Here is a 26,131-nt window from a genome sequence, read left to right as displayed (position 1 = left end):
CATTGTGGCAAGAGAAATGTTCTGGTTTCTCAGCCATCTGCTGAGCTTCAAACTCAGGAACTCCATTAATTTCAGGTACCAAGAAAGAGAAAATGGTAAGAATTTCTCCTAATTCCCACACTTAAAACTAGGAGCTTCTCCTAGCTTACACCATGCCACCTCTGGAGCATTTTTCTCTGTCACTCACAAAGCTTTGTCACGTCCCTATCTTTTTTCCCTACTTTTGCTCCCCTTTCAAGAACAATCCAGGCAGTTCAGCAGGACCCTTGTAAGCCTTGATGGAGGTCACTTTGGCTACTCCTTGTAGATATTTATTTATTATAAATTTATTTATCTTATTTTAGGCTACATCGGGTCTTCATTGCTGCACGCGGGCTTTCCCTAGTTGCGGGGAGCGGAGGCTACTCTGTTGCGGTGCATGGGCTTCTTATTGTGGTGGCTTCTCTTGTTGCAGAACACGGGCTCCAGGTGCATGGGCTTCAGTAGTTGTGGCATGTAGGCTCAGTAGTTGTGGCTCACGGGCTCTAGAGCGCAGGCTCAGTAGTTGTGGCACACGGGCTTAGTTGCTCCACGGCATGTGGGATCTTCCCGGACCAGGGATCAAACCTGTGTCCCCTGCATTGGCAGGCGGAGTCTTAAACACTGCGCCACCAGGGAAGTCCTCCTTGTGGATATTTAAAGTCATGAATGGGAGCAGAGTTTCCTCCTTGGCAGCATTTGTGTTAGCTTGCAGCATGGTGCTGATTGTCAGGGCTAGCTTCTCCCCTCTTACAGATGAAAGTCTCCCTCCCACCTATTCCCCAGTTAGCCAGCCTCCAGTCCTGTTTAGTTTGTCCCTTATCTCTCCTTAATCTTTAGTTAAGCTAGTTACAGGATTCTTGTCCTTGACATACTGTTTTAAATAAGAATGAAACCAAAGCAGGAAGAGTTCTCTGATTTGCTGTAATGGGCACCCATATATGAGTATTGGCAGCAGTGACTGTCCATTTCTTCCCCCTACTCCCCTACCTCAGTTGCACCTGAACACAACATTCCAAAAGCAATCAGAGGGAGATGTGTTGAAAGAGAACATCTGAAAAGAGAAAGGTTGCAACCTTGGCATTCAAAGCTCTGGCCCTACTTGGCCCTTGCTCTGGGCCAGAACCTCAGATTTCCAGGCCCTTCCTCTATGAAATGAGTAGCTTTACCCCAGTGATTTCCAAAGTGTGGTCCCCTGACCAGCAGCATTAACTTTACCTGGAATCTTGTTAGAAATGCAAATTCTCAGGCCCCACGCTAGACCTACTAAATCAGAAATTCTGGGAGTGGGACCAGCAATTTCCTTTTTATTTTTTCTTTCTACAAATTTATTATTTATTTTACTTATTCACTCTTGGCTGCGTTGGGTCTTCATTGCTGCATGCAGGCTTTTTCTAGTTGCAGTGAGCGGGGGCCACTCTTCATTGCAGTGCGCATGTTTCTCATTGAGGTGCACGTGCTTCTCATCGCAGTGGCTTCTCTTGTTGAGGAGCATGGGCCCTAGGTGCGTGGGCTTCAGTAGTTGTGGTACGTGGGCTCAGTAGTTGTGGCTCACGGGCTCTAGAGCGCAGGCTCAGTAGTTGTGGCACACGGGCTTAGTTGCTCCACAGCATGTGGGATCTTCCCGGACCAGAGATTGAACCTGTGTCCTCTGCATTGGCAGGTGGACTCTTAACCACTGCGCCACCGGGGAAGTCCCAGCAATTTCTATTTTTAACAGGCCCTCCAAGTGATTCTGATATATGTTTAAGTTTGAGAACCACTTTTACACAGTGGAGTTTGTGCTGAGATGCTTATTAAAGCCAGTTATGGGCAAAAATTCTCAGGTAGCTCAGGAAGCCATGGGTTAGGGAATTGGGAGAGGAGAAAACCAAAAGTCTCTCGAAACAGTCTCTAGACAGGATGTCTTGACTTTTCTGTCTCTCCTCTACACATCTTTTCTTTTTTGTTGGAGCAGATCCCACCCATGAGGGCACGGCAGAGGGCATGGAGAACATGGCAGATGCTGTCACCCATGCCCGTTTTGTGGGCACAGATCCTGCCAGCGATGAGGTTGTCCTGATGAAAATCCTTCAGGTAAATGGAGGGGAAGAGCAATTAGGCTAATGGCCAGGAGCTGGTGCCTCTGGCTCTACCTACCGGAGCCTGATGGCAGCTTGAAGCTATGTTTTGACTCCACTGGGGCTTAGAGAGCTACTTTGTTTCCAAACAAGCAGCTCCGGTACCCGAAGTAAAAGCTTTTTCTAAGGAAAATAATTAAAAGCCTTAAATGAATTGATATCAAATATCAGAACCCTTAATAGGCTTGTACCTCTGGCAGACTGTATCTGTGCCATCCATCCGTTGGGCTTGTGGGCTAGGGCTGGAATGAGTGCTGAACTATGTTGGGATCATGCAGAGTAAAGACACAGTTCCTAAGACAAGCTCCTGGGAGACGCCCCACCAAACTGAAGCAAGGTCCGCTCTTGCTAACCTCTTTCTCACCCCTGAGTGCTTCCGTAGGAGACTTAGAGAAACAGGAGGCAGCTTCTCTCCCCTCATGTACACCCTTCTTCACCCAGCCTGCCATGTTTATCATGGTCTCTCCTTTTTTTTCCTGGTAGGTACTGCGGACTCTGTTGCTGACCCCAGTAGGTGCCCATCTAACCAATGAATCTGTGTGTGAGATTATGCAGTCTTGCTTCCGGATCTGCTTTGAAATGAGGCTCAGTGGTAGGTGCTTGAATACTGGGCCCCTCACCATTCCTGGGGCCAGTATCTGTGAGTATGAATACAGGATGCTGTCTCTCAGTCCCAGAGAGATGGAAAACTCATGACTTCTCCATCACCTACCTTGTGGAGCCATAGGGATCTAGGAGTCTCTGTACTTGACAATTTGTTGTGCAGCTAGAATAGAGACCTTAGCTTTTTGTGCCAGGGCAGGAATTGGGCTGGATCCCAGAATGACTCAGCCCAGAACCAAATCTCCCTCCCTTGAGGTTTCTGGGATTGACACCAGCCTGCAACCCCTGAGAACACATCATTGCTCCCCCTTTTTATCCTGACTCAGTAGTGCCATCTAGTGGGCCAGTGATGTTCTGGCTGCCAGGCTGAGCTGGAGCTGGTTTTAATAAGTTTGGTATAATCCTTAGTAAACAAGGTTTGGAGGGGAGTCTGCTCTGAGAAGCCTCCTGATAATAGCACGGCAAGTAATGACACCTGTGTTATTTGTTTTTGCCTGTGCAGAGTTATTGAGAAAATCCGCAGAGCACACTCTCGTAGACATGGTGCAGCTGCTCTTCACAAGGTAAACCTGCTGCTGTTTGCTTCAGCCCGGCTGCCCAGGCCTCTTGAGCCTGCTTGCTTCCACACAGCCACTTCAGGGACCTGGCCAACCCCACAGCCACATCAGAGGCCACTGAGATTATGGATGGGCGTGGTTCTCTAGGACCAGGGTTACCAAGCAAGGGAGAAAGAGGAGGGAGCTGGCTTGGCCTCAGGGGGAAGCAGAGGGTTATTTGATCTAGGCTGACAGAACTTCTGCTTCCCATACTTGTGTCTGTTTCTGTGCAGGTAGCAGCTGGGAAAGGGAACCCAGAGAGGAAGCCAAACTCAAGGGAGCCTGGAACAGGTTGCTGAGCTCCCAGAGCTCAGCCCGATTTCTGTAAGGAAGGACCAAGTCTAGAGTGACCAACAATCCTGGTTTGCCCGACTGTCCCAATTTTAGCAGTGAAAGTCCCTCATCCCCACAAACCAAAACAGTTGTTACCTCGTCAAGACCCTCAAATTAGGGCCTAGGAGACCTTTTCATACTATGCCTAACACCCTGTTTTCTGCACTTCCTTTGAGTAGACTAACTTTGAGAAGCGCTGAGGCGAGGACTTTACAGCTTCCCCTAGGGGATATTGATAATGGAAGAGGTTATGCATGTGTTTGGGCAAGGGTTTATATGAGAAATCAGTATACTGTGAACCTAAGATTGCTTTTAAAAATAGTCTATTAGGAGGGCTTCCCTGGTGGCGCAGTGGTTGAGAGTCCCCCTGCCAATGCAGGGGACGCGGGTTCATGCCTCGGTCCGGGAAGATCCCACATGCCGCGGAGCGGCCAGGCCCGTGAACCATGGCCGCTGAGCCTGCGCGTCTGGAGCCTGTGCTCCGCAACGGGAGAGGCCACAGCAGTGAGAGGCCCGCGTACTGAAAAAAAAAAAAAAAAAAAAAAAAAGTCTATTAGGGACTTCCCTGGCGGTCCAGTGATTAACACTCTCTACTGCCAGTGCAGGGGACATGGGTAATAATCCTTATTATCTACAGACTAGATCTGCCTCTGGACCCTGCTGCAAATTGTTTCTTACTTCTCAGGTTCAAATTTACTAATTTCAAAACTTCCACCTGCCTTTTACTTCTCACCCTATGCCCAGTCTCCTGGGGTTTTGATAGACTGCCCTTTCCCCATATCATGGCTTTCAGCAATACTTGCTTAGTGAATACAAGCAGAAAGGAGTCAGTTTAAAGATGAAAAGAGCCTCCACACTCCAAGGGTACTTAGTCACCTTTCCCTCATGACTACCTTCTTTTTTAGAAAGTATCTGTGTCACAGGTCCCTCAATTTCTGTGGCTCTTCAGTGAAGCTCCAAAAAGGGTGAAATTAGCCTGCTTCTTTTCCTAGCTTTTCCTAAGAGATAGCATGCTCTGGCCCAGAGCTTCTTTGGGCTGTGGCTGGCATGGAGGGGAAGATTTGTTATTATCCTTAATTACAGTCCATGGGATTTTCTGTCTTACAGGTTACCTCAGTTTAAAGAAGAACCCAAGAACTATATGGGGACCAACATGAAGAAGGTATGACCTGCTATCCCTCATCCAAACCTCGATCTCCCAAATTCTGTACTATAGAGATTTTCCTGGATACCCTTGCTTAGCAAAAACATACTTTCGCCTAGACAGGTTTGCTTGGAATCTAGAAATAGCTATTTCTCCTTTACCAAGAAATTTATTCTTTCCCAGGTACCTCTCCTTCCCCAACCTTTCCTTTCCAGCCTATATTTGTTGACCCACCATGTAAGCTAGTGAGCCAGTCCTTCATGGAAACTGGGTAAGGCCCATCAGGCTGGGCTGAAAATGTATGTTGATAAAGGTGAAAATCCTGCCATCCCCTCAGGGCCCAGTCTTACCAGCAGGTAGGAAGCCTAGAGAGGCTATACCTCAAATCCCATCCTAATACTGGATTAGACTGGGCTCATGCTTGGGCTAGCCTCTGTTGACAAGATAAATCAAGTCTGACTCCAGATCAGAAGGTTCTCAAACTGCTAGGAGAAGAATGGTGTTCAGAAGAACGGCCTCTTTCTATCTTGAAGTGAAGCCCTGGACTTCACAGGCCTCTGATGAGGATTCTGCTTGCAGCCCTAAGAGGTTCTGCCCTTGGAGATGACCCTTGGCTGTTTGGTGCATGCACATAACCTTCCCCTTTCCCCTGCCATCCATCCCCATTCCTGCCCTGTGCCCTGTTGGTGTGTGTTTGAGTTTATTTCACTCTGCTTAAATCGTTCGTTTGCCTGTCTTTCACAGATTTCTCCATGTCTCCTCAACAAACTGGAGCTAAGTAGTGGGGAGCAGACCAAAGCCCTGAACCAGTTAGAGAGGGTACTACTCTTTAAGAACCTCAAGGTCTCTCTCCCTCTCCCTCTTCCTCTCCCTCTCCCTCTCCCTCTCCCTCTCCTTACCCCCTTTTCATTTATTTATTTAAATGTGTATTTTTTATATGTAACATCTGGGTCCCATATCCACTGTGTAGAGCACAATTTACCCCTCCTTAGTAACACAGCATGGCTTTGGAAGAGCTGCATGTGTTTGTAACTTTGCAGTGTTGGGAATTTTCGTGGGGCATCTGGCCGCCTGAAGGCAGAAGGAAGCCTTGAACTGATAATACGTTATGTAGTAGGCCTAGAAAGAGAGCCTGGGTCCTGCTGACGTCTTGTGGGGGGGCTTAATATCTACCATTTCTAGGGGAACTATGAGGAACTGTCAAACAAGACCCTTCCCTTTTCTGCCCTCTCCCTGTCTCAGAGCTGGCATTAGAAAGCTTAAGCACAGTCCTTGATTCTAGCTGGATGCCTGAACTTGGTTTTGAGGGAAAGGGTAGTCTGTCTAGTTGGGGTCATTTTTTTCTGGGTTACCATTAAAGGTGTCATTCTAAGGTTTAGGACTCTAGATGGATGAAAAGGAGCCAGGTCCCAGGTTAGCCCAGGACACTGGCAATACTTTGGGATCTGCAAAGGTGACCTCTGTCCTTTAGAAGTAAGGGAACTTACAACGGAGGTGCAAGCTAAAGATTACCCTAATCCGCATATCCTTGCTTTAGGAAGAAGAGGGAGAGAAGGAGGTATGGGCTATCTAAGCTCTCATAACAGTGTGCATGCTAGAGGTGTGGCTGTGGACATCCAGGTCATTGAAGATAAAAAGAACTGTGTGTGTTTTGCGTGTGTGTGTGTGCACTAGACAGTCCATAGGCCTGTGTTTTCTTTGCATGCCTTGTCTCAAGTTTCATTTGTGTGCTTGCCTAGTCTCAAGTTGCAGCTCTCTTCAGTGGCTACCCACCATTTTGCCATGATTATTAACCTAGGACCTGCCCTTTCTTTATAAAGCTTATATTGTCCTTTGGAAATAAAAAGTTATACGGATAAGGTGATGTAGAGTTTCATGAACTGCTCGCCCCTCCCCCGCCCACCTTAGGATCTTAGAACAGGGAGCACAGCTATACTTTTAAAGGACTGAGACACTTGTAAGAACTGGCAGCCTCTCAACGCCTATTCCATCCAGGAGGCAGAGAGCATTCATTGAAATGATCAGGTTAGAGCTACCTCTGCAGAGGATAGAGAAGGAAATAGGAAGGACTGATCCTAGTGTGGGACGGAATCTCAATGACTGGGCTTCTCCATGGAAGTAGGACTACCTGGAATTCCTGATATTGGGGAGCCACCTGGAGAGAAAAGATATTTCACACAAGTCAATCCAGATGTGAGTGCCATTTGGAGCTCAGTGACAGTTTCCAGTTTAAACCAGGAGGTTCCTCTTTTCCCACATTGATCTCTTGGACTTCTGGCCTATCTGCATGTTTAACTGACTCTTACCCCCAGAACTTTCTTTTGGGCTTCAGTGGTTTCTGGAGGGAGCATCCTGGTTCCTGCTTAACCACAGTGCTCAGAGCACTTGAAGCTCTATTCTAGGCATATGACTGCTGGCATTTTGGAGATGCAGGGACAAAAAGTGTAAATCCAATGTGAGGCTGTTGCTATGTTACTAAGAGCTGGAGGTGGGGCTCAGCTGTTGGGCCTGTCTCCTTTATGGGTGGAGATATGAGTATGGAAGGAAGAATTATGTGGTTTCTAAGCAAAGGATCAAAGGTTGTCCAGATTCTGGAGGACTTGGGGGAGGAAGAGGGGCTTATCCTTCAAATAGCAGAAGGAATTGAATAGGCCAAGGATAATATGGGTATTTTCAGCTTTTAGAAAGAGGCAGGGAGAAAAATTGTTTCTACTCTCTTTTAGAGTCATTCTAATGGTTCCTAGAAGAGAATTGCTGTTGCCCATTCCAGGAATGGTCTATCAATCTAGGACTAGTTTGATATAACTGTAGAAGGACTGGATGCAAACTGTAATTGAGAAGGCATCAGGATTAAGAAAATGAAATGGGCTTAAACAAAGTAGCTGTGAACTTAGGGTGGAGAAAAATGCATGAAAACCTATACCCTAAGGTAGTCAGTAGGTGATAAAGATTTTCCTTTGTGACTAAAAGGAAGCTATAGGAGAGAGAGAAATGCAGCAAGAGGAAGGGAAATGGAATAGAGCAAGAGTCCAAGAAATCAGTAGCCTTACCATCTGAAAGCAGTGAGAAGGACAGGAGGTCTCATTTATATACCAAAGTTGGGAGCAGCAGAGAGCAGAGCAGCAGCATGACATAATCCTTCATCCTTAACTCCACAAATCAACTGGGATGCCACTCCTTCCTTAATTCCAAGGAATGAACCTTTCTTTGACCAATTTGATGTAGACTTTCCACAGTAAGGGATATGGTTAGGATCTAGGCCCAGTTCATGAAGTAATAGGAAAGCTAAGAGTTTGGCTGGGAAGGAGTAGACTCTCAACGGTTGGATAAGAACTAGGAGTAGGAGGCTACTATGCAGGTAGTTGAGGAGGAAGGCCCAGGGATCCAGGGCCTGAAGATCTGCAGCTTTGGGCAAAGGACCCCCTGCCCTTACGCTTTCAGGACTGAGGATTGCCACCCATTATTCAGGGAAGCAGAGTGATGTATGAGGGCTGGCCTTATCAATGACCAGCCTAAAACCAGAATGTCATCTTCCACTTGGAGGCTCTCAGGCTGACCTTTAAAGTGGCAAGAGTAGAAGGCAAGTTAGAGGAGTAGGAATGTGCTCTGATGGTCTAGATTCTTACTGTGGCACAGATGTGGGGTATAGACTATTTTCTAGGGACCAGTAGGACTAAAAGAAGGGAGATTTCTAGGGATACAATCTTAATTTGAATACCAGTGCTAATGAGGTGTGATATTTCCAGCTGAAAATGAGAGCAGGAGGCATGAGTGATTCATCTAAGTGGAAGAAACAGAAGAGATCTCCCCGACCCCCCCGCCATATGACCAAAGTCACACCAGGTTCAGAGCTGCCCACCCCCAGTGGAACCAGCTTATCCTCTAACCTCACTGGTGAGTACCCTGAGTTGCTTCTTCTGATTAGAATAGATAGAAGAAAAGTTCCTTCCTCTCTCAGGAATTTTGACATTGAAGACCAACTGATTGAGGGGCTGTGGTCTTTCTACTGAGAGCAAAAAGGGAAAACTCCAGGTCAGATCAAACTGTGACCATTTAGCAATTCACAGTGACTTAAGGTTGTTCTTCTTCCAGTGGGACTCTGACTACTTTAGAGACCAAGCATATGCAGAAATTAATATGCAGTCTAGGAAAAACAAACAAACGGTACCATGGAAGGGATGTGTTTCCCACAGGGTCTCTTTTCTTCAAGCCTCACTCACTTTGCTTGGCAGGTGGCATGCCCTTCATAGATGTACCCACTCCCATCTCCTCTGCAAGTTCAGAAGCTGCCTCAGCAGTGGTCAGCCCCTCTACAGACAGTGGCCTGGAGTTCTCCTCCCAGACCACCTCCAAAGAGGACCTCACTGACCTGGAGCAACCTGGCTCTCCAGGGTACAGCACAGTTGCAGAGCCTGGCAGCAGCGAGCTAGGGGTTCCTGAGCAACCTGACCCCCAGGTACGGCTTTGATTTCTAAAAACCCCTGTCTGGTCTTCTGCTGTGGAATTGGCTTGATCCTTTGGCTCTTTATCCAGGCCTTGGCTCAAAAGAAGTTTGGGGCAGGAGGTTCTTCCCTGTGCTAGAACTAGCTGTGCTAGAATTTGCTAGAATTAGCTGTGCTACCTAGAAAAACCACAGCATTACTCACTGTGAGAGGTAGCTCACAGGATTTTCAAGCTGTGCATACATGCAGTACTTGGCAAAGGTGAGGATGCTGGCCATGGCTTTTTCTGGAAGTTAATGATCTAAATCCAAGCTCCTGAGGGCCTCTGTTGCCTCTGGGGCTCTAGTCACTGTAGGTCACTGATGCCTCAGGTGATGTTTTCTGAGTCCTTCATCGTACTCCTTCCCTGAACCATCTTGCATTGATTCACAGCCCACTGAGCTGGCCCTACACCTGCGGTCCATTAGAAACACTTGGAGGACAGATACTTAAGAGAAATAAGTTCCCAGTTGGTCTTGCCTCATCTCTTTTCCTGTATCCTCCCCACTATTGGTCATAGCAGGAAGGGGCCCATGTGGAAAAGGCCCAATCAACATCCGTGGAATCCATCCCTGAAGTATTAGAGGAGTGCACATCTCCTGCTGACCACTCTGACTCTGCTTCTGTCCATGACATGGATTACGTCAACCCCCGGGGTGTGCGCTTTACACAGTCCTCTCAGAAAGAAGGTAAGTACTCTCAGGCAGGCTCTTCCCCCATCCTACCCACTAAGCTGTCTGAGCCTAAACCATCTTAGACCCAAGGTGTCTGCTGGTCCTAGTCCTACGCCATTTTCTAGTCAGGAAATGGAATCAAGCAAGAGGACTATTGGATGGAGCCCTTCCCTAACTTACACAGAGAGTGAGTTTGGTGGACAATAGAAAGTGAGAGGGAAGAATAGAAAGCTTGGGACTTTTAACAGAAAGGTGGGATCATCAATTCTGATTCCCTTCAGTAAGTGAGACTAGTCTCCTTACTGCCCCAGAAAAAAACCATTTTTTTCCTGAAGAGAATCACTTATCTGAAATTGCCTGTATAATGCAGAGCAGGCTAGGCCAAGTAATCGAGCCAGTTGTTTCTTAGCAGTCCCACTTCCCTCCTGGCCTTTCCCAGGCACAGCTTTGGTCCCCTATGGTCTTCCTTGCATCCGTGAGCTCTTCCGATTCCTCATCTCCCTCACCAACCCACACGACCGCCACAACTCAGAGGTTATGATCCACATGGGACTGCATTTGCTGACAGTGGCTCTTGAGTCGGCCCCTGTAGCCCAGTGCCAAACCCTCTTGGGCCTCATCAAGGATGAGATGTGCCGCCACTTATTCCAGGTAAGACTGGATTTCTAGAGGGACTCCGAACACCTGGCTTTTTTTCAGGGTCTTTCAAGGGCCAGGGGAACACAGGGAGGTTTGGCTGATTCATGTGAAGAGTATAGGACCCAGGAAAGAACCTACCTCCCCTACTGACCAGTAGTCATAGTCAAGAGGACTCCAGTAGTTCCCCGGGGACTCTGGCAACCAAAGGGAAACATAGGAATGGCTAGATATAGAGTTCCCTCAGAGCACATGACCTTAGTGACAACTTCCCACAGTTTGCTGTCCTGCTTTCTCTTGGTTGAGCCACAGTCAGGTTCAGAAACCTAATAGCCCATCCTACTGTGATCTCCAGCTACTCAGCGTAGAGCGACTGAACCTTTATGCTGCTTCCCTGCGCGTATGCTTCCTACTGTTTGAGAGCATGAGGGAGCACCTCAAGTTCCAATTAGAGGTGAGTTTCTTGAAGTTGGGAAAAAAATAGGAAGATGTATGGCACCTTCATTCGGGTCAGCTTTGTCATGCTGCAGGAGTGGGATTTGGTGGCTTCTGAGGAGAGTGCTTTTAGCCTCTATAGTTTGGTTCATTGGCTCTCCTCTTTAGTGAAGAACTTAAGAGGTGCCCAGAGAAACCTGGCTGGCTATAAAATGGGAGAACCCGAATATGAGAACTGGCAGGTAACCTCACCATGAGTGGGTAAAACTCTTCTGTCTGCAGTTCTTTTGCAACACAGGCAGGCAAGTCAAGCTGGCTTCGCCACTAAATTGCAAAAGGGAACTCTGAATAGGACCAAATCAGGCTCACACAGAGAGCACAAAAAGGGCAATGGGCAACTTGATCAGGTAGGAGGTAGAGAGCCAGGCCTCCCCCATCATGAAGGACAAAGAGGGGGATGTATTTAGGGGATGGAATACCATTAAGTATCTCTTAATGCATACCTTCTGGCTAGGCGTCTGCTTCCTGTTTAATGTTTTTCCTGTCCAATTTGTCTCTTCCTATCTTGAATCCTTTCCCCACCCAAATGGCAATTATTGGATTATTGTCAGATGTACATCAAAAAGCTCATGGATATCATCACTGTGGAGAACCCCAAGATGCCTTATGAAATGAAGGAGATGGCTTTGGAGGCCACTGTGCAGCTCTGGCACATCCCCAGCTTTGTCACTGAGCTCTATATCAACTATGATTGTGACTACTACTGTTCCAACCTCTTTGAAGATCTCACCAAGCTGCTGTCCAAGGTGCTGAGCATTATTACTGACCTCTAGAAAGACGACTTTATTAAGGAGATCTCTCTAGTGGTAGTGAGGATGCTACATATAGGGAACGAAACACTTGAGAGCTGGGGAACAAGAAGAAGTGTATCTTAAGGCAATGTAGAAGTTATGGGCGGTTTTAGGATTTTTGGAAAAGTATTCTAACCCCAAGTCTCCTGTATCTGTTTACTTTCCAGAATTCCTTCCCTGTGTCTGGTCAGCTCTATACAACACACCTGCTGTCTCTTGATGCCCTGTTGACAGTGATTGACAGCACTGAGGCCCACTGCCAAGCCAAAGTCCTCAACAACCTTACCCAGCAAGAAAAGAAAGAAGCAGCCAGACCTGGCTGTGAGGCAGTAGATGGCACTCGAGAAGCCAACAATAGTGAGAGGCATTTCTTTCTTTGAGGATCCCAGGGTTCTATGTTTATCCCTTCTCTACTCACTGAATCCTTTCTCCTACCCTTATGTCATTTCCTCCAAAGTACTCCTAATTCTGTGTTTCCGAGGTTTGGTGATGTGAATCATAGACCAGGCTGGCACATTAGCAGGACTCATGGACTTCTCCCTTTCTCCTCTTCCATGCTTTAGCTATTTTTACAGAATTGTTATTTCTTTATGGGGAGAAAAGAGAATATAGATTAAAGGATATAGGACTTCTGTGCCTAAAAGCTCCAGGCCCTACCTTTTCCTACCCCCAGTGCCTGCCTCCACTCTAATTAATCTCTAACTTTTCCTTGAGATTGAGGTTGCAGAAGATCAGGGAAAGTGATTGCATAATCTCTTTATTAAATTGTAGAAGCTAATGCTTGGCTGACCTGGGATAGTGACTACTTATTTGGGCTTGGGTTTGTCCTGTCAGGGCCGGTGACCTGTGTGGGAACATGCAGATCTCCTTGGCCTGAAGCTCGATTCTCCTGCAGCTCTGCTTGGCTTCCTACACCATCAGTCTTCATTTACCTTCTTCTCTCTTACCAGCTGAGAGAGCAGCCAGCGATGGGAAGGCTATAGGCATGGCCCCAGACATCGCAGGCCTACATGTGCCAGGTGGAGGGCGGCTGCCAGCAGAACATGGGAAACCAGGATGCAGTGATCTGGAGGAAGCTGGTGACTCTGGGGGTGGGTACTGGGTATCCATCATCCTAAGCCCCCTCAACTGGAAGGCCTGTTAGAGAACAGAGGGGAGGGGAGCAGAAATACCCTAGGTTAGTACCTGAATGAACATTGGCTGCTCACCATGCCTTCAGACCCAGAGAGAGGAAAGAAAACATTTGGAGCCCTAGAAGATAGGACTTCTAAGGAAGGGGAAGACTGATGAGGACAAGAAATTTTCTGAGGCATCCTTTTTTTCACTAGAGAGTATATCAGCATCCTTCCAAAAGTCATTATCCTGGTTAAAAAGAGGTCTTACTGGTGTTTCCCTCTCTTCCTCCCATTCCTAGCTGACAAAAAGTTTACCCGGAAGCCACCTCGATTTTCCTGTCTCCTGCCAGATCCACGGGAGTTGATTGAAATTAAGAATAAAAAGAAGGTATATATAGATATCCCCAGAGCTCAGCCTCTACCCACTTCTGACTGGGTGTTCTCTGTTGGGTTTCTGTCTCAGAGAATGAGGGAGAGTCTAAGCTCACTGAACAGCTTCCCAAGGATAGTTTTTGAGCTTCTTGGAGCTTCAGCAACCCCCCAATCTCCTTTGAAGCCCTTTCCTTACTCCTAAGCCATGTAATTGGCATCTCCTATTGTGTACTCCTGGGCAAATGCTGCCCTAGCTGAGAGTCAGGTGTTACTTGTGGTGACAAGAGCCCTGGAAGCTGGTATCCTGTGGGTCACCGAAGGTTATTGGTCATCTCGAGCTCTGGGGTGATGATTGGCAATAAAAGGGAATTGACATTTATTCTGGTGCTTTTTAGTAAAGTTCAAATAACTGTACTTTCTGGTTTTCTAACACAAAGAAAACCTTCTGTTTAACCCTTTCTTCCTCGTAAGGCCAGCCTAAATGACTTTGGTTTATGTGTGCCCTTGATTGCAGGGCTGTGACTAGACAGTCAAAAAGTTATCATTGCAGTTATTTCACCTTGTCTTTCAAACCCCAGGGCCTTAAGAGCTAGGAAGCCAAAGAAAGAAGGGGAATCCGAGCTAGTCTGTAAACAGATGCCAGGAACAGCTCTAATACTGGAGAGAAGAGAAAACCTTCTCTAGTCTCTTTCTTATATTTTTTTTCTCTGGTTCTCAGGTTGGAGGAGAGTGCTGTGCATCTTTAGCACTCAGAAAAGGAGTAAAAAGGAGCTCCTCAGCCACTTCTAGTTAAACATGGAGTTGGGTAAAGCTAGGGGCCAATATGGTTCAGCCTTAGTTCTGGAGTGACTTAGAACCATGTCCTAGGAGCCCATTAGGTGACCAGCTGTGGACTGTGATGGAGACCTGCCCTTGTCTGGTTTAGGGGCAGAGCAGCTTTTGACACCTCCTGTATTTCTTCTCTAGCTGCTGATTACTGGCACAGAGCAGTTCAACCAGAAACCAAAGAAGGGGATCCAGTTTCTGCAAGAGAAAGGTCTCCTCACCATCCCAATGGACAACACAGAGGTAGCCCAGTGGCTGCGAGAGAACCCTCGGCTGGACAAGAAAATGATTGGAGAGTTTGTGAGTGACCGCAAAAACATTGACCTGTTGGAGAGCTTTGTGAGGTGAGGAAACTGCAAGAAATGTGGGACATAGTTGAGGATCAGCCTGGGGGGACAGACAGTTCAAAACAGTACCAGTCAGTTCCTGATGGTGACCCAGGTCATACACTCTTCCTCTTCCCAAGATTTATATCTTTTGGATCTGAAAGAGTCTCCAGCAAGAAAGCTTTGGGCACCATTCCATTCTCCATAGAGAACATTGCAAAGGGGTGGAGTAGGGTTCCTGAGCACAGGGTAGGTTCCTGGGTTCCAGGGATGAGGTTTCTATGTAGGAGCACACTGATGTGAAGAGTACTAAGCTTAGAGGTTGTCAAATTCTGGTTCTGTGTTAGAGATGACCTAGGAGATACCTCCCCTTTGCCAGAGCTCTCAGCCTTTTCTGTTCCAATAGGAGAAGCTTAGTGGGACTGTAGCTAATAGAGCACCCAACATTTGCAGCTTATACATCTTAAGCCTTTCGTCCTTCTTTCTTTCCCTGTAGCACCTTCAGCTTTCAGGGTCTGCGGCTGGATGAAGCTCTCCGTCTCTACCTGGAAGCCTTCCGCTTGCCCGGGGAAGCACCAGTCATCCAGAGGTTGCTAGAGGCATTCACAGAACATTGGAGGGTGAGTTTGAGTGGCAGGGACTGAGCCCAGCATCCCAAATTAATTTGACTAAGGGTTTCTATGGCCTCAACTGAAGGACCCAGTTGCTGTCTCCTAAGAAGGCTGAGAGCAATGTCAGTGAGCTTTCCCATAGAGGGGCCAGCTTCCATCAGGGAGTTGGCAAGAGATGGGCCTCTTTCTGGCTGGTACCTTCTTCTTTATCATCATTGACCAGTGGGTTGGTCGTGAGGGTTTGATTGGCCAGAGAAGGGCATTGACATAGGTGGGGTCTTTGATTTTTCAGAATTGTAATGGCTCCCCATTTGCCAATAGCGATGCCTGCTTTGCCCTGGCCTATGCTGTCATCATGCTTAATACTGACCAGCACAACCACAATGTTCGCAAGCAAAATGCACCCATGACCCTGGAGGTAAGATTGGATCCCAGCCATGGCAGAGCAGTTCCAGCACAGCTTTGGAGGTAGCAGGAAGGACATGGGTTTTCCAGTGGGCACAATAGACAAGCTTCTGTCCAAGGGAGTCAGGGGGTGCTGGCCAATCCAGAAGAGGAACTGGGGTAGGGAAGTGGATTCTGTCACTTACTGTTTCCTAAAGTCCTATTTACCATAGACCCAGGAGTTCCCTGAGTGGGGCTTCAGCATTGACACATGGCGGGTAAAGCTTATTGCCCTGTCTCTAGGAGTTTCGCAAAAATCTAAAAGGTGTGAATGGAGGCAAGGACTTTGAGCAAGACATTCTGGAGGACATGTACCATGCCATCAAGTGAGTATGCGTAGAGAATGGTGTAGCATCTCTGTTAAGGAGAAGCACGCTACTTCCTTCTCCAGATTTTGGAGTCACATCAGACTGCAGTGACTCATACACCCTGGATTTAGCATCGTAATTTATCTGGGCAGCCCCTTCTCCCCCAACTGATTTATTCCTTAAAGAAGCCTGAATAGTACTGGAACTTTAGTACCCTGAGCCAGGATCCAAACTGCCCCTGCTAAGTGGAATGTCATCACCCCATTTTCCAAACGCAGAGAAGCTGGGTTTTCCTGTCTAGCTTGCAAGATGCATTATGGGGCTAGTAGAGAACCCAAGATGGGTACTAGAGGATGAGGTTTGGGACACTTAGGTTTCTACTGTAAATCAGAAAAGGTAGAATTGTTCATCCTCTCATACCCAGAAAAAATATGAGATCTTACTATAGAACTAAAGGCCCACTTAGAGATGGGGCTTGGAGATTATGGGATGCTTCCTTTCTTTCTCCTTGGTGCCACTGGTGGGGAGGGAAGCAGACCACTGAGCTGCAGTTTTGATGACCTCTCATTGAAGGAAAGTGTCAGTAATGGGCAGAAAGCCCCTTGTCCTAGTTTGTAACCAGTCAGGTTCAGAGCAGTGCACCTACTCCTTTTGTTACCTCCTGACAGGAATGAGGAGATTGTGATGCCTGAGGAGCAGACAGGCCTGGTTCGGGAGAATTATGTATGGAATGTGCTGCTTCATCGAGGTGCCACCCCAGAAGGCATATTCCTACGTGTGCCTGCTGGCAGCTACGATCTTGACCTCTTCACCATGACCTGGGGCCCCACTATTGCTGCTCTTTCTTATGTCTTTGACAAAAGCCTTGAGGAGACAATCATCCAAAAAGCCATCTCAGGCTTCAGGTAGCCAGAGTTTGACTATGGTCTTGGATCTCCTTCCACCTCTTTGATTTAACTTGGTTGCCTCCATGCCTCTCTGACTCCTACTCTTATTTTCCTTAGAATGGGTTCCTCCTGAGTTTTTCAGGGAGGCTGAAGCTTGGGAAAGCTCAGTCTTAAACAGACTCAAGAGTAAAAGGTTTCTTCCTGGGACTGATTAGGGAAGAATCCCAAGCAAGCCTCCTTGGGGACTTGGAAGGGCTGCCTGGCCTTTCAGTGACTGTATCTGATATGTGACGTTACAGGAAGTGCGCCATGATCTCCGCCCACTATGGCCTCAGTGATGTGTTTGACAATCTCATCATCTCTCTATGCAAATTCACAGCTCTCAGCAGTGAGGTGAGCAGGGACAGGGACTGTGTACTTGGAGTTCCAAAGGATGACCTCTCTTTTAGCCATAGACCTACCCTTATCTGTGGAGCTGGTTTCCATCAGCATATTCTCTCACTACCCCTGGACTACAGTAGAGCTTAGCCATTTCTGTCTGACACACCCTAGGATGAGAATAGCATTACCTTATATAATGGGGATGAGAGAAGAGATGCAATAGTGGAGAAGGCCTTAGCCAGAGTAGCCCTTCCCACCAGTATTATGGGGGATTGAAGCAGAACTAGCAGAAGGACCCTCAGGAACCATAGGTAGAGGCCTAAGAGAATCTCCTTTCAAGACATTTGCCAGGCCCTAAGCCTCATCTCATCTTCCTTTCCAGTCCATTGAGAACCTGCCCACTGTGTTTGGAAGCAACCCTAAAGCCCACATTGCAGCCAAGACAGTATTCCATTTGGCCCATCGTCATGGTGACATCCTGCGGGAGGGCTGGAAGAATATCATGGAGGCCATGCTGCAGCTCTTCCGAGCCCAACTGCTGCCCAAGGCTATGGTGGAGGTAATTCTTGGTAGGAGACTAATCAATAATAACAAGGCAAGAGCTCCAAGATTACGTACTGTCTGCATATAGAACTGGTTGAGAGTAGCACTGGGCCTGATGCATGCTGAAACTTACCAGGAACGCCTCAAATGTAAGACCGCAGATCTTTGGCCATGGGGATAGCTGTAAAGGAAGGCTGGTAGAAGTTGTTGCCAGTCATCAATTGGAGGGGCCCAGTCAATAGTGTAGGGCAGAGAACAACAGGAAGAAAACCAGAAAACTTTGCATGGCAGAGCGGGAAATGCAGAGGGCATGTGGAAAGAAATTATTCTTGACCTGATTTTCCAGGTAGAAGATTTTGTGGATCCCAATGGCAAGATATCTCTACAACGGGAAGAGACACCATCAAACCGGTGAGGGGAAATCAGAGGCTGGAGACCTTGCAGAGGGAGGATTAGAACTCTGGAGCTCACTAGAGCTTGTACTCTCTTTCTACAGAGGAGAGTCAACAGTGCTGAGCTTTGTGAGCTGGCTGACACTTAGTGGTACTGAGCAGTCTAGCGTGCGGGGCCCATCCACTGAGAGCCAAGAGGCCAAGAGAATGGCCTTGGACTGTATCAAGGTAACTGCCCCTGCCTACCCCTGGTGAACAAGCGTAGACCCTTCTCTACTAGATAGACACTGTCCTATGAACTGAAGAATAGGGTCATCTAGGGTTTGTGACCAGAGCTGACTCCTTCTGCCCTCTCTCCCTGGCTTCTTGGGAACATTCTCTTCCCTCTAGTCCTTATCAATAACCCCTCTCTCGGGGATTCCCTGATGGCGCAGTGATTGAGAGTCCGCCTGCCGATGCAGGGGACACGGGTTCGTGCCCCGGTCCGGGAAGATCCCACGTGCCGCGGAGCAGCTGGGCCCGTGAGCCATGGCCGCTGAGCCTGCGTGTCCAGAGCCTGTGCTCCACAACGGGAGAGGCCACAACAGTGAGAGGCCCGCGTACAGCAAAAAAAAAAAAAAAAAAAAACCCTCTCTTGTGCCGCCTCTAGCAATGTGACCCAGAAAAGATGATCACAGAAAGCAAATTCCTCCAGCTGGAGTCACTGCAGGAGCTCATGAAGGTACAGAGTGAAGAGGGAAGAGGGGTGAAAGGGCTGGCTGGGTCCGGGAGGGGAGACAGGGATAGTAGTGTATGCCTCAGTTTCTGTCAGGGGTGGGCCAGTGGCTGGCTTCTCCTCCATGTCTATTTTCCTGCTATTATTCTCCTCCAGGCTCTGGTCTCAGTGACACCAGATGAAGAGACCTATGATGAAGAGGATGCTGCTTTCTGCCTGGAGATGCTGCTGAGGATTGTGCTGGAGAACAGGTAGAAGGCAGTCTTTAGGCAGGCCTCATACTGGGCTTGTACCAAAGGGATGGAAGCCTGGAGTAATCTTGCAGAGTGGGCTCTAGGGACAAGAAGCACATGAAGCTATAGGCAGTAGAGGAGAAGCTTGCTCATTATAGCTGCCTGCTTAGGGTATAATACCACTGAGCTCTGAAGGACCTAGCCTCAATCAGAAAAAGAGGCTTATTGCCCAGTGGCCTTTACAGCTGAGACTATCCTCATCCCTTATGTTTCTCAGGGACCGTGTGGGCTGTGTGTGGCAGACTGTTCGAGACCATCTATACCACCTATGTGTCCAGGCACAGGACTTCTGCTTCCTTGTGGAGCGGGCAGTGGTGGGGCTGCTGCGCCTAGCCATTAGGCTACTCCGGAGAGAAGAGATCAGTGGCCAGGTAAGCTGAGTGCAGCTGGGAAGGCAGGAAGGTGTACAAGGGACTAAAGCCACAGTATCAGTTATGGATATGGCCTGAGACAGAGACTTCATTTAGTGCCCCATAGCATGAGCCCAGTAACCTACCACAGGGCTAGGGGAGTCTAACAGGGACATTGAGAGTGAATCTGGAATGGCCTCAGGTATGAAGCTAGTACTCAGCACCTCTGCTCAGTAGGGCTGGACGGCTGCTGCCTTGTGGCAGTCCCAGCCCCATACCTGATTTCCCGGCTCTCATGTTTAGGACCCTCCTGAGAGCTCTTCACCCAATTTATAAAAGACAAACAGTATAGAAGTGAGTTCAGGAAGGTCACAGGATATAAGATCAATACAGAAAAATTAATCACATTTCTTTATACTAACAATGAACATATAGAAAATGAAACCATTTACAAGTGCTGCAAATGAAATCAAATACTTAGCTATACACCTAACAAAACATGTATAGGATCTGTATGCTGAAACTTACAAATGCTAATGAAAGATATTAAAGAAGACCCAAATAAATGAAGAGGCATACCATATGCGTGGATTGGAAGACTCAGCGTAGTGAAGAGGTCATTCCTCCCTTAATTGATCTGTAAGTTTAATGCAACTCCTATGAAAATCCCAGCAAGGTTTTTTTGTAGACACAGACAAGCTTATTCTAAGATGGAAAAGCACAGGCCCTAGAATAGCTGAACATTTTGAGAAAAAATGTGGGAGGAATCACTCCATCTGATATTAAGGCTTACTATACAGCTATAGTAATCAACACTGTGGTATTTTTGGAGGGACAGACACATGCATCGATGTAACAGGAGAAACCAGAAATAGACGCACACAAAGATGCCTAACTAATTTTTTGACAAAGGTGCAAAAACAATTCAGTGGAGGAAGGATAATCCTTTTAATTGCTGGAGCAATTGAAATCCATGGTTGAGGGGGCAGGGGACAAATGAACCTTGACCTAAGCCTCATACCTTATAGAAAAATTAACTCAAAATGAATCATAGAATTAAATGTAAAATGTAAAACTATGAAACCCTAGAAAGAAAAATAGGAGGATATCTTTGGGAGCTAGGCAAAAAGTTCTTAGACTTGACACCAAAAATACAATCCATAAAAGGAAAAACTGGTAGATTTCATCAATATTAAAAATTCTACTCTATGAGAGCCCAGTGTGAAAAGGAGGTAAAGACAAGGAGTGTATGTTTGCAAATCAAATATCTGAAAAAAGACTAATACCTAAAATATAAAAGAACTCAAAACGTAACAGTAAAAAAAAAAAAACACCAATTAGAAAATGGGCGAAAGATATGAAGAAGATATACAGATGGCAGATAAGCACATGAAGAAGCTTAAGTGGTGTTCATCATCATTATCCAACAGGGAAATGCAAATTAAAACCACAGTGAGATACCACTACACACCTGTCAGAATGGCTAAAGTGAAAAACAGTGATAATACCAAATGCAGACAAGGATGTGGGTCAGTCACTCATAAATTTCTGGTAGGAATATAAAATGATAGAGCAGTTTCTTATAAAACTAAACATGCAGTTACAACACAATCCAGCAGTTGCACTCTTGGGCACTTATCCCAGAGAAATGAAAGTTTACTTTTATAAAAAACCTATACATGAATGTTCACAGGATCTTTATTTGTAGTAGACAAAAACTAGAATCAGCCCAGATGGTTTTCAGCGTAAAGTGTAGTACATACATACCATGGAATACTATTCAGCAATTAAAAGCAACAAACTATTGATACATGCAGCAACTTGCATGACTGTCCAAGGAATTACGCTAAGTGAAAAAAGCCAATCCCAAACGGTTATATACTATATCATTCCATTTATATGACGTTTTTGAATTGATGAGGTTTTAGAAGTTGTGGACAAATGGCCGGGGGCTAGGGATGGGGGCAAGAAAGGCAGGTGTGGTTATAAAAGGGCAACCCAAGGGATCCTGTGGTGTTGGAACTATTCAACATCTTGGCTAGTGGTGGATATACAAACCTACACAAGTGCTTCAATTGTGTAGAACTTAATCCACGTATGAGTACAAGTAAAACTGGGGAAATCTGAATAAGATTAGTGAATTGTATCAATGTTACAATGGTTATGATATTATGCTGTAGTTTTGCATAATGTTGCTGGTCTTTTTTTCAGTTTTTAAAAAATTAAACTTTGAAAATAGAGATAATTATAGATTCATATGCAGTCTATTTTATAATAAAGTATTGGATATCTCAGGTAATTTATTGAATACTGTACTGAAAGTGGCAAACAGAATGGTTGTCTGGGTACGGAATGGTTCTAAGTGCATCAGTTGTTTACCCTCATAATGGCATGGCTGACTGAGAGCTGTGGCTCCCTGCCACTGCCCAGCAACACAAAAGAGTATTGTGCTGCATATCAGTAGCCCTGGAAAAAATCAAAACTCTAAGTATGGTTTCTACTGAATGTGTTTCACTTTTATACCATTGTGAAGTCAAAAAAATCTAAGTTAAATTATCATAAGTTGGGGGCTGTCTGTACACTTTACCCACTTTACCCCAATGGTAGCATTGTGCAAAACTATAGTGTAGTATCGTAACCAAGATACTGACATTGATACAATTCACTAATCTTATATAGATTTCCTCAGTTTTACTTGTTCATACGTGTATTAAGTTCTACACAATTTAAGCACTTGCGTAGGTTTGTGTATCTACCACTAGCCAAGATGCTGAATAGTTCCAACACCACAGGATCCCTCGTATTGCCCTTTTATAACCACACCTGCCTCTTTCTTGCCCCCATTCCTAGCCCCTGGCCATCTGTCCACAGAGTACCCTAAGTTGGGTCTTAGCCAAAACTGTTCTCACTAGCCTAGGGAGGCTGGTGGGGAAGGAGGCTAGACAAGACGCGTGTGCCCACTTTCCACTTCCTGCTCCCATCTCCTGCCCCAGGTACTGCTCTCCCTGCGCATTTTGCTACTAATGAAGCCCAGCGTGTTGTCCCGAGTCAGTCACCAGGTAGCCTATGGGCTCCATGAACTCCTTAAGACTAACGCAGCCAACATCCACTCAAGTGATGACTGGGCCACCCTCTTCACGCTGCTGGAGTGCATTGGCTCAGGTGTAAAGCCTCCAGCTGCCCTGCAGGCCACAGCCAGGGCCGATGCACCTGATGCTGGTAAGCCCTTTCCCAGAGAGACCCACACTGGCAGATAAACAATTATGGCCCCAGTGGTTGAGACAGGAAAACAAAACGCAGGTTGTTGTGTTCAGCAGATTAAATACCCCTGGCTTCTGCTATCTGCTTCCAGAGCTTCCTGTGCCTAACGGGCCTCTCCCCATTACCCACAGATTAAACAGCATAAAGGCAAGTAGGCAATGGAGAAGGCTATGAAGCCAGGCTTCCTACTGTCCTGAGGACTGTTTTCTCAGAAACTCTGTCCTCACTGCCACCTCCCTCCCCAACAGCTGCTACTAGATGCTGTCAGGAGCCCAAATTAGCCTGCTGCCCCATTTGGTCAACAGAGAAGCTCTCCAGGCCATCCTTCAGCCCTCTAGTGACAGGGCTGAAACTAATCCAGACCAAGAGAAAAGAGAGGCCAGGCTTCAGCACCTTTCTTCTGAGAGCTGAAACTATGCCTCATCCCAACTTCCCCATCCCCATCCTGACTCTGCGCTTCTCCCTGCTGGCTCAGGGGCCCAATCAGATAGTGAACTCCCATCCTTCCATCAAAATGATGTGAGCCTGGACCGAGGGTACACTTCTGACTCGGAGGTCTACACTGACCATGGCAGGCCTGGCAAGATTCACCGATCAGCCACAGATGCTGATGTGGTCAACAGCGGTTGGTTAGTGGTGAGTGAGCATACGGGCAGCGGGTGAGTCTTCCCCTCTTGGCCTGTGGGAAAGATTCCTGGCCTTCTGAGAGGGCAGCTAGGGGAAGATCAGGGTCAAGCCTGGATTCTCAGCTCCTCTATACTTTACAGGTGGGGAAGGATGACATCGATAACTCCAAGCCAGGGCCTGAGACCAGCTGGCCAGGTCCTTCACCCCTGGTCAATCAGTACAGCCTAACAGTGGGGCTGGACCTCGGGCCACATGACACCAAGTCCCTGCTCAAGTGTGTGGAGTCCCTGTCCTTCATCGTGCGTGACGCTGCCCACATCACACCTGACAACTTTGAGCTCTGTGTCAAGACTCTCCGCATCTTTGTGGAGGCCAGTCTGAATGGCGGTGGGTCACCTGATGAAGGGGCAGTTGGGGAGTAACCATGTGAATTACGGGGGAAAGGGAGGAGCAGGCTGTCTGTACCCATGGATATGGAAATGTGACCTGCGTCTGGCCCTGCTCAGGGTGCAAGTCCCAGGAGAAACGTGGCAAGAGTCACAAGTATGACAGCAAAGGGAACCGCTTCAAGAAGAAATCCAAGGAAGGCTCAATGCTTCGGCGGCCTCGAACCTCCAGCCAACATGCCACGCGGGGTGGGCATAGTGATGACGATGAGGACGAAGGTGTGCCTGCCAGCTACCATACGGTGTCTTTACAGGTCAGTCAGGACGTAAGTATGGCACCCTTTACTTCCTCTCCTCTCCCGGTACCTGACATTGGGAGTCTTGGTGGGGCCAGGGACAGCCAGGGCGGAAAGGAAGGGCCTGTTTTCCAGCCAGGGCCTCAGCCAGTGTCCCCACAGTGCCCCCCTGTCCAGGACCGCCTGTAAGTCTTTGTTTGCTTCATTTTTAAATTATAGTTTGTTTTTGAAATAAGTAATTCAAATGCACATAGCACAGAGTTCAGAAGGTACAAAAGGGTAAGCAGATAAAAGTCCCATTCATTTCCTGTCCCCAGCTGCTAAGTTCCCCTTACCAGAGGCAACCACTGCCATCAGTTTCTTGTTTATCCTTCCAGAGTTATTCTGTTGTCTATTCAGGACATATAAAATTTATTTTATGAGCAGACTTTACATCACTAAATAAATGGAGAATTAATTGCTTTAAATAGAATAACCTTAGAAAAATTACAAAAACAAAAAATTATTAAATCTGGCCAGACACTGTTGCCTATCAAAGCCTCTGAGCCTGAGGTTTGCCGTTTTTAAAATGAGATTAACAAGATGAGGCTTTATCTGTCATCAGAAAGTGTGAAAAAGGAGTGAAAAAGTACCTTTCTCACTGTGTAATTGTGTTATTAAATACTTAGTCCACACACCTCCTCAAATCCCCGCTACTAGGAGTAATACCCATCTTTGGGAAACACTGGTCAGGACTAGGACAACCAGCTCATAAAGTTGAGGAGAAGGGAGTGGTGAGAGGGGTGGAGTATGGTGTGATCGGTACTAGGGACTCCCTTGAGGACTCAGTCAGGGACAGTGGGAGTGGGCTGGTGAGGAGGGGATCCACCAGACCTAACCTCACTCATGTCGTGCCCCTCCTGTGACCCCAGTTGCTAGACCTGATGCACACCCTACACACAAGGGCAGCCTCTATCTACAGCTCATGGGCAGAGGAGCAGCGCCACCTGGACGCAGGAGGCCGGAAGATCGAAGCGGATTCACGCACCCTCTGGGCCCACTGTTGGTGCCCTTTACTTCAGGGTAAACCTCAGGGGAGCAGGCAGGGCAGGGGCAGAGGTGGAGCTGGCGCTTGGGAAGTACCAGGATCAGGATGCCCAAAGGATCCTGAGCCTGTTCTCATTCTCAGGCATTGCCTGCCTGTGCTGTGATGCCCGGCGCCAGGTGCGGATGCAGGCACTGACCTATCTGCAGCGAGCACTACTGGTACATGATCTGCAAAAGTTAGATGCCCTGGAATGGGAGTCCTGTTTTAACAAGGTAGGACTTCCCTCTGGTCTTAAGGTAAAGTGCAAATCCTAAAGACAAGGAGAGCCAAGCAGCTTGAAGAGCCCCTGATGTCAATCCTCAGCCTGTATCAGACCTTCCCTCCTGCTCTGTACCCATCCACCGCAGCCCAGGGTCAAGTGGACAAGGCTTCCACCTGACCCTGCTAGGGAGATGTTGGCTTCTTACCCACCAGGTGCTGTTTCCTCTACTGACCAAGCTCTTGGAAAACATCAGCCCTGCAGATGTGGGCGGGATGGAGGAGACCCGGATGAGGGCTTCCACCCTGCTCTCTAAGGTACTGCTCACCACCCTACACCCACCCACTCTCCCCACACCTGCCTCTTCACAAGCAGGGAAGCCAAGGCTGCTGGGAGGACCTAGAGATGTAATGTAGGTGCTTAGGACTCCCAGCTATGGAGACTCAGCAGGACCCAGGGACTTGGGAGGATTTTGGAATTCAGAGGAGTCTCTGATCCAGGATTCCCACACAAGATAGGGCAGGCTTGCCTCCCACCCTTGGAGAGGGGTGCAGAAGGCTCCTACCCTACTCTTGGCTGAGAGGGGCTGGGGGACCATAGGTCTTCCTGCAGCACCTGTCTCCACTGCTGTCGCTCTCTACCTTTGCGGCCCTCTGGCTGACCATCCTGGATTTCATGGACAAGTACATGCATGCAGGCTCCAGTGACTTACTGGTACGTTCTGCCTCAGCCCAACTCCAGCTGCCTACTTCCTCTCCCATCTTCTGGGAAGACTTGCTGTTTCCCCCTTGGTGGCTGCCTTCTCCTTACCATATCCCCCCA

At 47.5% G+C, this 26,131-nt stretch overlaps 1 protein-coding gene across 7 annotated transcripts in view; it reads left to right on the top strand.

Moving 5' to 3' along the window:
* The window catches only part of GBF1 (golgi brefeldin A resistant guanine nucleotide exchange factor 1), a 122,191-nt gene that overhangs the window by 94,060 nt on the left and 2,000 nt on the right, over positions 1-26,131 (top strand). For 2 of the 7 annotated variants that reach the window (XM_079899559.1, XM_079899563.1), the window contains 33 exons: positions 1,976-2,094; positions 2,622-2,730; positions 3,244-3,304; positions 4,778-4,832; positions 8,561-8,708; positions 9,047-9,270; positions 9,816-9,984; positions 10,409-10,620; positions 10,961-11,059; positions 11,652-11,846; positions 12,059-12,248; positions 12,842-12,982; positions 13,306-13,394; positions 14,345-14,547; positions 15,026-15,149; positions 15,433-15,558; positions 15,828-15,910; positions 16,561-16,797; positions 17,079-17,172; positions 17,543-17,719; positions 18,050-18,114; positions 18,200-18,323; positions 18,745-18,816; positions 18,967-19,061; positions 19,321-19,474; positions 22,447-22,672; positions 23,190-23,350; positions 23,482-23,728; positions 23,848-24,053; positions 24,935-25,085; positions 25,192-25,322; positions 25,525-25,626; positions 25,910-26,023. In XM_079899559.1, the coding sequence (XP_079755685.1) occupies positions 1,976-2,094; positions 2,622-2,730; positions 3,244-3,304; positions 4,778-4,832; positions 8,561-8,708; positions 9,047-9,270; positions 9,816-9,984; positions 10,409-10,620; positions 10,961-11,059; positions 11,652-11,846; positions 12,059-12,248; positions 12,842-12,982; positions 13,306-13,394; positions 14,345-14,547; positions 15,026-15,149; positions 15,433-15,558; positions 15,828-15,910; positions 16,561-16,797; positions 17,079-17,172; positions 17,543-17,719; positions 18,050-18,114; positions 18,200-18,323; positions 18,745-18,816; positions 18,967-19,061; positions 19,321-19,474; positions 22,447-22,672; positions 23,190-23,350; positions 23,482-23,728; positions 23,848-24,053; positions 24,935-25,085; positions 25,192-25,322; positions 25,525-25,626; positions 25,910-26,023 (4,703 nt within the window). Of the gene's footprint in view, positions 1-1,975; positions 2,095-2,621; positions 2,731-3,243; positions 3,305-4,777; positions 4,833-5,558; positions 5,658-8,560; positions 8,709-9,046; positions 9,271-9,815; positions 9,985-10,408; positions 10,621-10,960; positions 11,060-11,651; positions 11,847-12,058; positions 12,249-12,841; positions 12,983-13,305; positions 13,395-14,344; positions 14,548-15,025; positions 15,150-15,432; positions 15,559-15,827; positions 15,911-16,560; positions 16,798-17,078; positions 17,173-17,542; positions 17,720-18,049; positions 18,115-18,199; positions 18,324-18,744; positions 18,817-18,966; positions 19,062-19,320; positions 19,475-22,446; positions 22,673-23,189; positions 23,351-23,481; positions 23,729-23,847; positions 24,054-24,934; positions 25,086-25,191; positions 25,323-25,524; positions 25,627-25,909; positions 26,024-26,131 lie in introns of all 7 variants that reach the window. The other 5 variants (XM_079899565.1, XM_079899562.1, XM_079899560.1 and 2 more) reach the window with 5 other exon arrangements.

This window comes from Stenella coeruleoalba, assembly GCF_951394435.1.
Source record: "Stenella coeruleoalba genome assembly, chromosome: 16".
Taxonomy (NCBI): domain Eukaryota; kingdom Metazoa; phylum Chordata; class Mammalia; order Artiodactyla; family Delphinidae; genus Stenella; species Stenella coeruleoalba.
Note: the sequence above shows the minus strand (reverse complement) of the source record. Positions and strands in the feature narration are given on the sequence as shown.